The sequence below is a fragment of the Aythya marila genome (genome assembly GCF_965140915.1).
Source record: "Aythya marila genome assembly, chromosome: 3".
Taxonomy (NCBI): domain Eukaryota; kingdom Metazoa; phylum Chordata; class Aves; order Anseriformes; family Anatidae; genus Aythya; species Aythya marila.
Genome location: NC_139044.1, coordinates 19,317,812 through 19,331,604, shown reverse-complemented (window position 1 = coordinate 19,331,604; position 13,793 = coordinate 19,317,812). Strand labels below are relative to the sequence as shown.

Sequence of the window (13,793 nt, the reverse complement as noted above, 5' to 3'; positions counted from 1 at the left end):
TATTTACAAACCAGAGATTAGTTGTTTTCTCTGTAATTATCTGTCTATATCAGCTAGACCATAAAAACAGCTGAACATTCAGAAACAATTAGAACAGGAAAAAAAAAAAAAAAAAAAAAAAAAAAAAGGATTATTTATTATATCATAAATGTAGAGTGCTAAAATTAATGAAAATATGTGATGTCTATTGTTTTTCTAAGATACTGATATTAAATTGAGCTACATTGTCAAAACTCTAATTTAACATGAAACAATATTGAATTTACCAAAGTGGATTTTTTAGTCATCTTAAGATTATACAACGTTGATGCACATTGAAAGCACAGGTACATGGGTCCAGAATAAAAAGCTGTATAAGCTAATATATTAGCTGTTTATATAAGGAAAAAAATGATGTTCTGCAATAACTGAAGTACCTGTTCATAAACTTATTCAACGTAATCCTCTGAAAGTTTGTGAATGCATAATTATCAATGGCTTAGAATTGAAGTGTTCCAAGTTTTTAAAGTGCAATAAACTTGTTATAACTGATTCTTACACAGGCTCCTTACAATTGTAACAATTTGGCAAAGTACAGAATGCTCGTTCAAATTAAGAGGTGACATTTTTGTTATCTATGAGTAGCCCAACAGCTTTTTATTTCTCATAACAGTAAATCAGCATCTTCTCTTTTTTTCCCAAATGGAACATAGCGTTCACAGGAAGGTTGTGCTGTTTTTTTTTTTTTGTTTTTTTTTTTTTTTAAGTCTGCAGGGCAGCACAAACCAAAAATCTTACATGCATTTCTATGACAAAATAATTAACTTAACTTTGACAAATTCATGTAAAATGTATACTTTTTTTAAATATATAAAAATCTTTCCTTTCAAACAACACTGCAAGGTAGGAAATAAAAGGTAATTACCCCATAACTGTATGACAGTAATTTATTAGAAATATTACTGCTGTATTTCGACATTATATGTAGTTTCCCTGACAGGAAAATTTCCTTCACAGGAAATAAAATTATATACATATGTAGACTTGTCATGAGCATGTAGGGTTGAGTAAGTAGAGCAGCTTTCTATTTCTTCTTCTACTGGACATGTTGTATTCCTGTTTAGAGATCAGTGGTGTAGAAATGATGCTGGAAGAGCAAGAACTCAAAACAAACACACAAGCCAGATTTTCTCCCATCTGCCATCCTGGTCTCACAGTTTGTTTAGTGACCTAAGGAAGGTCCATTCCAGTTCAAGCCTGGTCCCTTTGGAGGTTTAGCACTTCTGTGGGTTCCTATGTTACTCCCCAGCTTTCCTCCTATTGCGTCAAAAAATAATTCAGGAAGGAGTGAAGAGAGAAAGGCATGACTTCACAAGGTTCAGTGAGCTTCTGGCTTTGACCCTTTCAGGCTGTTTGCAACTCAGGGGACAAGGGTGCCTAAATATTGGAAAAGGGGGACAGCCAGCCCAGAGTTTAAAAAAAAGATGAAATGCAAAAGTAAGCTCTTCCCACGGTATTCGAGCAAGGATGGGGCATAGAACAAATTCTCTGTGACTCAGTCTCAGTCTCCCTGCCTCCTATGCAGGGCTAATGAAGAATTGAGGCTTTGACCAAAGTAGACAATTTGGATACTTTGTCCGAGGATACAAATTACAACAGAGAATTAAAAAATATGTATATTATTATGCATGGCAGAACATAGGCAACAACCACCAATACAGATTAGCTACTTCTCCAACAGATTCCAGATAATTTTTATTAATGTTTCTTCTAACATTGAGAAATAAACTATTTTGTTAAGTGGCAAATGTGCCTTTACATATAGGAATGCGCTAGAACTTATCTATCATTCAAACTATTTTTCAACATCTGTATTTATGGTATTTGCTTGGCAGTAAAAGAGAAAATAAACTTTTACCAAACTGAAATAACCATTTTCAGAAACTTGCTTAAGTAACAAGCATCCCAATAGTCTGAAAACATCACATGTGTGAGAGGAAGGAGGACAAGTCGAATTTCATGAAGTCTTAATTCCTGTTTTTGTTGCTCCACATTTGGTACGGAAAAAAGAGAGCTACACAGGATTTCCAGAGACATGAAAGGCATGGGGTTTTAATTAAAAAGTTTGCTCTTACAGGAGAAAAAAGAAAGATCTTCACATATATCATGAAATTTTGTAATTTCACTTAACCATCCTTAGCAGATCTATCACTGTACTTGGAGAGGGAGAAAAAGATTTTGGAATAAACCTAATGGCTCTAGACCTATGATGACTCTACATACTTACCCCAGCTGGACTGTTGCATCTTTTCTTCTTCAGTTATTAATCTTATGAGTTAAGGATTTTATTTGTTAATGTATTGTTCCAAACAGACAGATCTCTGATAAGGTTGGGTATTTTAGATCAAATACTGAAGTTAAAAAAAAAAAAAAAAAAAAAAGAGAGAGAAAGAAAGAAAAAAAAAAAAGTCTTATAAATAACAAGGGTTCTTTTCCCAGAAATCACATGCAAGAATCAAGACAAATAAATGCTCAATGTATTTAACACATATCCATAGTATTACTAATATTGTCATAAATTCTTGAAACAATATAGTCTTTTCAGCAGGTCTTGAAATGACTGAAAGTTTCTTTAAAATTAAAGAAACCATGTAGGCACTCACTGTTATAGGTTGGTAAATTGATACAAACTAGTAAGATTGATCCAAGGACTTAAGCTTGGTTTGCATTGGAAGGGACCTTAAAGCCCATCCAGTTCTAATCCTCCCACCAATGGCAGGGACACTTTCCATTAGACCAGGTTGCCCAAAGCCCCATCCAGCCTGGCCTTGAACAGCTCCAGGGATGGGGCATCCACAGCTTTTCTGGGAAGCCTGTTCCTGTGCCTCAGCACCCTTATAAAGATATCACATCTGCTTTCAAATACGGTAAACATTGAACATTACCAGTCCCTCCAAAAGGCACTGAGATATCCCATCCAAATCAGATTGGAACAATTTAGTAAAATAACACTCTTTAGTCTTTACTTACCACCACACAGCTGCAAGTCAATGATCGTTTGGCCAAAACATAGAGAGGCCACTGTAAATCATCCACTGTCGGAATGACTATTCTGGTGCAGCAGGTTACTGCCCATAGGGCTGCTGGTTCACACACCTCTGCACAAGGCTACCACCAGCACAGCATCCCGCATCTCCATCAGTGAAAAGACAGAGATCACCAGCAGCTCCATAGCACGTGACAGAATAAACTTTATCCTCCCAAGTTTTTGAACAAAACAGAAAGAAACACAAGATTGGGTACAGCATCCAAAGAACATTATTTTTAATATCAAGAAAAAAAATATATTCCTGTGCTGGATGAGTCAAGCCTTTATTGCTAAACCAGCTTAAATTAAAGAAGGTGGCAAACTGCTATACTCTAACCAGTGAAAACACAAAATCAGTTTCACAAATGATTTCTCAGCATTCCAGTTATAGCAAGCAGGAGATTCAGAAAAACATATTTTAATTAAAAACTTTATTTTTCATTACAATTCACAGTTTATACATGGCAAGATGAACTCTTGCCATGTGGACATTCAGAACACTGTGCTGGGGAGACAAGGGTCTTTGTTATAAGAGCATTGCTCTGTGCTGTTTCATGGAACTTCTTTAATTTTAAAAGCGTACTCTCTGTAAATGTTAACTGACTGATATTTACACTGAATTGACTGAATTTACATATTAACTTATATTTATTAGAAAACAAGCTAAGCATCCAAAAACATTAACATTCATATCTTGCATGTTATCTAATGGTCAGAGATGCTGTAAGATTTGCCACTTGAATCATGCCCAATCAGCAAAGCCTTGTTTTTGTGTTTTGCTTTTTTTTGATTTTTTTGTTTTAATTTTCACAGAGCCTAAATTATTCTTTAAGGCCTGTTCAATTCATTTTATGTACAGCCAGGTTACAATAGACTAACATAAGAAAAGAATGTAAAATTATCCATTCCATCCTGCATTTCTTCTGAATCTCATGTACACCTATAAGCAAAATAGAGGACGTAAAATCAAAGTTAACGTGTTTTCTTAAAACCAGTAAACAAAACCCAGAGTCTGGTTTAGATCTACTTCTCGTCAGCCTATCCTTTCCGAACAATCACCAGTATTCAGGTTGTGCTATTTATCAGCTCTTCTTCATGCCTGCACTTATATTCAGAGCCATCTCTTTTTAAATGTACAAAGTCACAGTGATACCAGTTTCGATTGCATTCCCACGTTAGTCACAGCTCCGGCACAGGCAGCCACTGTACAGTGTGACATTCAGGAAAGCACTCCAGCAGGATTCCTGTGTAAAATATCATATGGCATCTGGTGCGACTTGACTTAAAGAGGAAGTTAAGAATCATCGTCACAGAGCGAATATCTGGCAGAAGGTTTATGCTTCTTAAAAAACACTTTTTTTTTCTGCATTGTTTTCTGAATGTGGTTATTAGAATACAGCAATTAAAAGCCTATCCTGCCTCTCCTTAAAATAGCCATATTTATTTGCTTGTCATCCACCAAATAACTTAGTGATTGATAAGCTGCAGATTTATTTATTTTTTTTTTTGGTACACCTGACACAGAGAAAAAACTGCTTGAAAAACACTGCTTGAAAAAAGACCAAATAGGGTCTGCAAATTCTACAAGTCAGTGTGAACAAGTATCATCTGGACCTGAGTAAAACAAAATGCTTCTGGGGGACATGTTTGAAACTTCTAAGACTGCAGTGCCTTTAAATTTGGAGCTAAGAACATCATTTGATGATTGTTGAGTTTTGGCATTCATTCATGCTGGTTGGTATCTTCAATACAGACACCTTTAAAACACCATCATTTCAGGAAGAATGAAAGCTCAAAGAAAATACACTTCTCATAAAAAAAAAAAAAAAAGAAAAAAAAAAAGAAAAACACACAAACAAAAACCATACAGGAAGTGTAGAGGTTCTGGTTCTTCAAAAGATAAGGCACTGACAAAAATTTCTTAGGTAAAAGGCTGCATAAGAATTTCTTGCCATTTACAAATGTGTTGTAGTCCATATATGGTCCATTCCTAGGCTCAGTAAGGTAGACCCTGAAATTTTAAGGACTGATCCCTCAAAGCTACATTGTTACCATAAACAAGTGTGATTCATTCTTTAGGCCATATGGCACATTAGGAGAAGTGAAAAACAGTCTGGGCAGATAAAGGCAGAAGACGTTGCTTGTTCCAGCATCTTTTGATAACAGAAGTGCCATTCATCTTTGTGTCTTTGAAGAGATGTGATGGTAACTTGGGACTGTAGTTTCTGTGGAACTCATGCACACATATAAAATGCTATTAGCTTTGATCATTGACAGGGTGGAGAAAAAAAGGTATATGGCTAGTCTAAGCCAAGAGCTTCTCATGGGGTGGGATCCAAAGTCACAGCTGCTTAATATTTTCAATAACGGCTATCTCTTCTGCTGCACAGTGCGGTGTCAAACCATTCATATAAATGCTGTCCGTCTTTGTAAGAGCTGGCAAGATGTCCTTCTCACTGGTGAGATGGTTGACTGACAGGGTTCTCTTGCAAGGAGTCAGGTCTTGATTGTGGTTTACAGCAAGTTCAGCGGAGAGCTTTCTTTTGATGGAGGTAGCCCGCTGGAACTTGTCATAGATCTCCACACTGAGACGCCTTCGCGTTTCTTTGAACTCTGCAGTGACATTGGCCGTCCACTCCGCAGCATGGGCTCTGAATTCCCCTACCTGCGGCAAAAATGAGAAGAAAAAAAAAAAAAAGCATAACCTGGCTGAGCACATTAAAGACCATGTAGGCTTGAAAGCCTGGTGAGCCCAATGTGTCTCTGGGCTGGCAGAGCTGCTGCAATTGGTACAGATTTCTCATCCCACAGACTTGTTTCTTTATTGACAGCAACTAAACAAGAAAAAATGATGCACTGGGAAGAGTTAACAGCAATTCTAAAAAAAAAAAAAAATTAAAAAAATATATATATATTTTCTGCTGAAGTTTGTTATTGAATTATAGGCAGCGAAGAACAACGAGATGCTCTGGAGCCCTGCCAGCTGCACAGTACCCAGCTGGTCAGGGGATGCTGAAATCCCAGCAATCCAGGCTGTGCTATGTATTGCTACCAGGGTGCAGGGTTATTTATGAGCACTTCTACTGTCTGCAGAAAGATCCCTAGGAGACTTGGCAAAGACTTTTCTAAATTTAGACAGAAAAGCTTTTATAAATGAAAGCATCAGCTGCTGGTATTCTCTTTTTTTTTTTTTGTGCTTGCTCGAACACAGTGCCAGTACAGTGACAGCTTCATGTCAGCAACATGTCTGCTTACCACCCCGACTCCTCTGAAGTGACATGCTAAAACAACTCACACACAATAGCAGTGTGGGACTCCTGGAGCTGTCACCATTTACACCCAGAGTAAATGGAGGCCGCTAGTCAGCACACGGGGCTGTGGTACAGTTACTATACAGCTGGTGGCATTTCCCCTCTCGTGCACAGATCTCCAGTCAGGTTGGTTTGGTTGCAAGGTGCTAGGTTTGCACAACCATTATCTTTTCTTGTATGTATACATTTGAGTAATCTGCTCTAGTGTGAGGTGTCCCTGCCCATGGCAGCAGGTCAGAACTGGATGGTCTTTAAGGTCCCTTCCAACCCAAACTATTCTGTGACTCTGTGCATGTACATCCCTGTCACACACTTAGCTCCTGTTCCCTCACTCTATGTATCTTTTCTATAGAGCCTGTCAATATAACAGGCACTATCATTAAAAACTACCAATTTTTCATTAAACTTTCATCAAAACTACCACTTTTTTTTACCCTTTAAGTTTCCTTTCCACCATTTCTGTGTTTCAGTATTGGGAAAAATGCAATATCCTATAAGCCCAAACTCTGAGACTACTGCTGAGGGAGGCAGCTGCTGGCACAGACTCAGATTATCCTCATCATCCTTGGACAGATCATGAGACGGACTTGGCAGCTTACCCATATAACAGTCAGAGGTGAACTATGGCCTTGTAATTTATATGCTATTTATATTTTTGCTCTTGTATTTCAACCAAAGCACCATTACAATATCAAGTTATATAGGTAATTAAAGGAGGCACATTTTGAGGAGATTATCTTGTTATAAGGGCTAAGAAAATAGATCGTTTTTCTTTAAATCTTGTCTCTGTGGGCAGCTTATTAATTGGAAGGTATAGCATAGGGAAGATAGACTGCTGATAAATATAACTCCAAAGCAAGGCATTTTAGAAGAACTAACCCACTTAAATAAATTAGTCTAATTGGTACTGCTCAGTCCAGAATTTCAATCACTGGCAAGCAAGCTTGGACTTGGCAAGCACAGAAATCAAATAAAAATTAACAAAGAGAAATACGGGGGGTAAGCTAGCAGAGAAAAGTGGCCAAAGGCTTATTCATGCTTTAGAGTACAGTGGAAAACAGGAATATAATGAAAGTAAAAAATAATCAGCTCACTCAGGAGTGACAAGGTCTCAGGAAAACTTCCCCCCTCCAGAAACAAAACAAAAAACTCTCTTTACCCAGAGGTCATTTTATTACATTTGTCTCAGCTTCAATGAATTACACCCGTTGACTAATGTGGACCCATTATGTATATTTTGTAAAACAGGGATTATTATCTGTAATACACAGAGGATTTTCTCAGCTGAATGATTATTAGTATTTAAATTGCGCAATTAGGATCAGACACACTGCACTTCAGATCTGAAAATAATGTAATCTGTACTGCTGAAACATTTCAACTGCTACAATATTTTTATTTGTAGTAAACAAGTAATAAAAATATGATAAAAAGTATCAGTTCACACCCCAGGGCAGCTCTGTCCTGCTCCAAATCTTGTATAAAGGCAGGCTGCTCAGATTCTGGACCATGCTACTGGCCGGGGGAGCAATTAGCCAGTATATATTCTATTCTACCCAGCATATTTGTAGCTTTCACCAGTTGTGTAAGCATTCCAGTTATTTTTCTCATATACACACCTCTGCCATTTCACATAGTCACATTCAATGGATTTTATCAGATTAGTAGTTTTAAAATTGTGTCTTGGCAACCTACTGGAAGCCACAAGCATCTTGAATTGCCTCCCCCTAACCTTTTTAACCTGCCTTTTAATAGTTTTCAGTTTCTGCTTCTCTCTTGTTCTCCCAGCAAAGAAAAAACAGCTAGCCATGCCTCTGACAATAGCAAGTACATGTAACCTTTAGTACGTACTCCGAATTACCCCACCAGTCCCCCTCACCACATGTTGGTGATGGAGCTGTCTTGCACAGGCAGTGTAACTCATGCATGTTAGTTATTCTGGAGAATTTTCAAACTGTAGTTGTTAGGATATTTAATTACTAAGTTCTAATTAGATTTCTTTAGGGAAGCAAATACATGCAGCTAGATGAAAAACATCATTAGATATGCCTTTTGGAGACAGACTCATGTTCCAATTAAGGTGATATGGAACATGAACATGGTGGCCTCAATCATATCTGTCCATATACCAGAGCTATGATGCTGCTTGGCACAATTTCAACTTTATATTAAAATCATTGAAAACATTGAAAAATGTTGTGCTGTTGCTAAGCAGAATTGAAATACATTAATAGTAAGTCAGAGGTAATTGGCACAGCAGGAGAAACTAGAAGTTCAGTGCTGTGTGAACTCTGTGTACCCCAAATTATTGCTTTGCTTTTGTGTGAACTGAAATGCACTCAAAATGTTATGTTTTCAGAATAAAACTCTCAATTCCATAGCACTTACAGATTCAAGTACAAAAGGTTACAGAAAAAGAAATGTGCAGTTTTCAACCGCCAGTGAACATAAGCAACTTGCTCTCAAAATTTGATCCTCCCTTTATCCATATGGACATTTCTGTTTATGTTCAGGTTCTTTCTGTCCTTAGGGTATGACATTTCTTCATACCGCATTATAGCTCCTCTTCATCTGGGCACTGACAGCCACAAAATCTTTTATGCAAAGCGATTGAAATGCCAGTTGCCTATGCTGCTCAAAAAAATCTCTACATACCTTCTGTAACATTTATTTACTTTTCTCAAATTCTCTTACCTCATTACAGCACACAACTTCAGATTCTGCAGTACCTGAAGGACCCTTTCCACTGGGTAGCTTTCCAGCCACTCTTCCCCCTGCAGCCTGTAATGCTGCTTGGGGTTGTTGTGTCCCAAGTACAGGACCTGGCACTTGACCTTGTTGAACCTCACACAGTTGGCCTTAGCCCATCAGTCCAGCCTGTCCAGATCCCTCTTCAGAGCCCTCCTGTCATTGAGCAGATCAACACTCATGCCTAACTTGGTGTTGTCTGCAAACTGAGGGTGCATTTGATCCCCTCATCCAGAACATTAATAAAGGTATTGAAGAGAACTGTCCCCAGTACTGAGTCCTGGGGGGACACCACTAGTGACTGGCCTCCAACCGGATTTAACTCCATTCACTGCAACTCTTTGGGCGCAGCCACCCAGTCAGCTTTTTAATTTCACAATTTTTCAACCAGTATACAGTGGAAACAGTATCTGAGCAATTTTGAAGTGTGGCTTCTCATTCCTGTTAAAGTCAGTGTAAAAAAAATAAATAAAACTATACACCAAGAATACTGTATGAACTTTCTGAATGATGAAACAGTTCCTGGACTCTGCAGATACCTTATCAACAATATTATCTAAAGATGGACATCCTGAATTTAATGGGCCTAGGAAAAAACATGGACATTAAGTAATCACTTGTTCTCCTGTTCCTGACAAAAAATATCTAAATACCAACATAAAACTGGTGCGGGTCTCTCAGTCAGTACCACGGGTGAGACCAACACCTTCCCTATTGATTTTCATTACCATGTTTTAGATTTCTTGTTTTCTAGCTGAGCTCAGATCTTGGATAGAGGCCAATCACATAATCCTGAATGTAAGCATGCCCAAGGGGATGCTACTGCTAAAAGAAAAAAATATTTGAAGGTATTGAAGAACATGAGTTGTTCTTCATTATGTTTACTCTAATTCCTTATATTTATTAGGAATTTGAGGACCTTTCTGGACATGCTCTGAACAGATAACCAAATAATTATATAAACAGAACTGCCCAATATGCAGGAAGACTGCTCATCCTATTAAGTATGGTCTGGACAGTACAAGTCATGTAGCCATAACCTTTACATATGAGTAGTCTGCACTTTGAATTAAGTCACAGCTGTGGTCAATAAAATAAAATAAAATTGAAACAAACAAGCAAACAGAGAAGGACCTCCTTAAATAGACTGAAGTGAATACACACTGTTCTGACTTTGCCTTAGTTTGCTTCTCTCTCTCAGGGTCATTCTTGAAAAATTCCAATGTTGAAGTATAACCAGTTAATCTTCTGCTGTTTACAGAAGGGGAAGATATCATTGCCTGGATAGAATTCAGAGGTATGATATGAAAGATATGCCTAGGAGGAACTATACCATTAAGTACTAAACAAAACATAGACATTACATACACTGTGCAAGAAAATGAGACTATATGTATTTCTAAATGAAGTGTGTAGTTTATTTGATATCTGTACCTTTATGTTGTTTCCTTTGGTATGCAGGGCTCATACACTTTATGATGGTCATACTGTTAGTGCAAACCAAAAAAAAAAAAAAAATCAATTAAAAATTACCAGGTGATATACCTCTGACTGCATTTTAGGAGGGGGAAAAAAGTGGCCTTCCTTACTGTTCTTAATGCTCTAGATGTTCCTCAGTATATGATTTCTAACATTTATCCTTAATGCATTCTCCAAAGTTTTTCATCTTTTTTCTATCTCAATGTAATTTTCTGTTACTTAAAAATAACACATCCAATTAACCTCTCCATTATATGCTACTCAGCAACAAAACTAGAAAGAGCATGTACATGTCACATTATCCCAGCAGCAGAGTAGAGTACATAACATTTTGTCTTAGCTTTCAAGAAACTCATCCAGCCTTCTCAGAAATTGTTCTCAAAAAGTCCCACTTAAAAAAAGTGAAATTAAAAAAAAATGTAGGTACAGAGATACTAGATGTATTTAACAATGCAGCTGCTAGATGGGCTGACTCTCTGTAGGAGGGTTTGTCTGTCTTCTCACTTTCCTGCAGGCCTAAGGAAGCATAGGCCACTTCTTTCTGCCCAAAATTTATGTTCATCATTGCAGAATAGGGAAAGATAGGTTTCACAGACATTTTGATTGATCACCATTCTTTTCCTGTATATCAAGAATTTATAGTCAAAGTAAATAAATTCACATTCGCAGTATATGGTGTTTAGCATTTTCTAATTATAGCATTATTAGAGAATATGCTAATTCCATTGGGCTATAATCGGTGAATAGGTAGAGAAGACTCTTGTTTACTTGTCTTTAACACAAGAGAGAGGAAAGACCACAGGCACTAACAAGATACCTATGCCAAGCTTTCCCAGGAGTTTAATCACTGTCTTCCATTCCTTTGTTATTCCCAGACCTCAGCTCTATAGCAAAGAACTCTTATACAAGTTTTTAAGCCACCGAACTTAAATTTCAAGTTGAACAGTACAAATCAAGCAGTAGTTTTCTCTTTTGGATCCCCTGACAGGTATCCCTTTTTTTAAAGCCAAATATCAGAGGGGAAAGGTTCTGTTTTATGAAGTTGCATCTTCTGGACTAACATTTAAATTATATAGTGATATTTTTGTAGACATGGTGGTCAGAAGTGTTTTGGGAACAATTCTCTCCCACTGGTAACTGGATTATTCAATCCTTTAATAAATAATGTTTGTGAGTTCATTCCAGTGAGCAATGACTGTTTGGTTTCACCCACATAACTTCCATGAGAACATCTGATACCTTGGATAAAATAAACCACACTACCCAATGGGAATGCAGAGAGCCTGCAAATTTTGATTATTGTTGTGGAGACACATCTATGGTGGCAGCTGTGTGAGTATATTTTGTGGAGATATGACAGATGGCAGATACAGAAGTGTCCCTTTTGATCTCTCATGGTCTGATTCAACTAAATAGAAACAGGTAGCTTACAAATTTATTTTTTTTAATCACAAACAGAGCCAAATACAACAGTCACCACATTTTTGCTTTGGTTTACCTCTTTTTTTTCCTCCTCCAGAAATATAAACCAACCATATTAGGTACCTGATACTGCCTATCAGACACCTCTTTACATAGAGCTACATGTTTATATTCTATTACTGCACACAAGCTATTGGTCTGGTTAGCTCCATCCATAGTGTTCCACTTTGCTAATGAACTTTCAGGCATAACAAAAAAGAGATGATTATATTTTCCTATCAAAATCAGTCATTCTATTCAGCTGTTTTTATCTACCTCAGAGAGCATCCAACCCCTCTCAACATGGTAGGTGTGAATTACACTCACAAGAATCACAAGAAGTAATCACAAGGAAGTTTAAGTTTACATGAAGCTCTATCAGCTGACCCTAATGTAATTCAGAAGGCCAATATGTAGTCTATTCTCTATAGCCCATGACTTTGCTGCAGCCAGAAATAGCAAACATTTTGAGAATTATACTAGAAGCATAACAAAATCCAAGCCACAAGCAGTTGAAAGGCTCTCTCAAATTTCTCCCACAGGATAAAAGATAACTTTCATAATTTCATTGAACTTTTTTTTTTTTCTCCTTATAAAGATATGCTGAAGAGAACATAAAAACAAAAGACCTAATTTTGACTTGGTACTAAATAAAGACTGGCTACTGTATTTACATGGTCAAGTCCCACCAAAAATTGCTTAATCCTTAAATTTCCAGTATCGATATCTGGAGTAATATTTCTGTGAAATATTAAAGCTGCACTAAAGTTGTTCCACCTGAGTATTTCAACTGTGTTTACCCCTTGTAACAAAAAGTATTCCATAGTGTCTTCAGTCCTTTTTATCCATTATTGAAAAACATAATTTCCTCATTATCAACATGGCTTCTTGAAGATGCAAGGTTATTCTGCTGAACTGGCTTTGTCCGAGGACTCTTCCATAAGAGTTTCCCACAAGAAAGTTATCAAATGCATACACACTCATTATTGCTAACATGTTCTAGTGTCTTGTCTTAATAATATCCAAGCTCTGAGATTACAAACATTATAAATAAATAATAATAATAAAGTCTTCAATAATGTTAATGATGAGGATTATGGTTGAAGACATTCAAGACTAAATATCACTCTGTCAATACAGTTAAGTCACAGGTACATTTGTCTCAATGGCTTAAAGGATCAATTACATCTTGTCTCCAAAAAATAAAATAAAATTAAGATTTGCTAATGTAAATGGTGATAACCTACATTCAGTGAGTCTTCGTGTATAAATAACTCTGAGAAATGCCATTGCTATAACAGAACTCTTTAATCAATTTCTATCTTGCTATGAAGTGTAAGTAATTTGCTCCAGTTTTATTTTTGCAAATTCAATAGCCCTCAGTGCCCACCTTCCCTTGCCAGGCACTGTGCCCAAGTTGCTAACAAAGGTGTATTTGGGTAGCACTTCTCTTGTAATCAACACCACACCAACATCACTTAGGGACCTGGTACTTACTATAACAACATAGGCATTTCTAAAGAGCTTTAGTATCCTCTGCTAAGAGGTAGGATATAAATATAAGCCACACAATATGATAACAACATAGGTGTTACCTTTGTGTGTGCAGTGAATTTGAGACTAAATTAAGCAGGCATCATGTGTCTGATGTACACAAAGCTATGAAGAAAGACATCTCAAGAAATAAAGTGTCAAAACCAATCAGCAGATAGTTTCTCTCAGACTAA

The 13,793-nt window shown here is 37.0% G+C and overlaps 1 protein-coding gene across 1 annotated transcript in view; it reads right to left on the bottom strand.

Moving 5' to 3' along the window:
* Window positions 1-3,331: 3,331 nt before the first annotated feature.
* The window catches only part of KCNK2 (potassium two pore domain channel subfamily K member 2), a gene marked incomplete at its 5' end in the record, with an annotated part of 106,008 nt that continues 95,546 nt past the window's right edge, over window positions 3,332-13,793 (bottom strand). Inside the window, one exon of the mRNA XM_082757744.1 lies at window positions 3,332-5,732. Within this exon, the coding sequence (XP_082613870.1) occupies window positions 5,409-5,732 (324 nt within the window). The 3' untranslated portion in view covers window positions 3,332-5,408. The remainder of the gene's footprint in view (window positions 5,733-13,793) is intronic.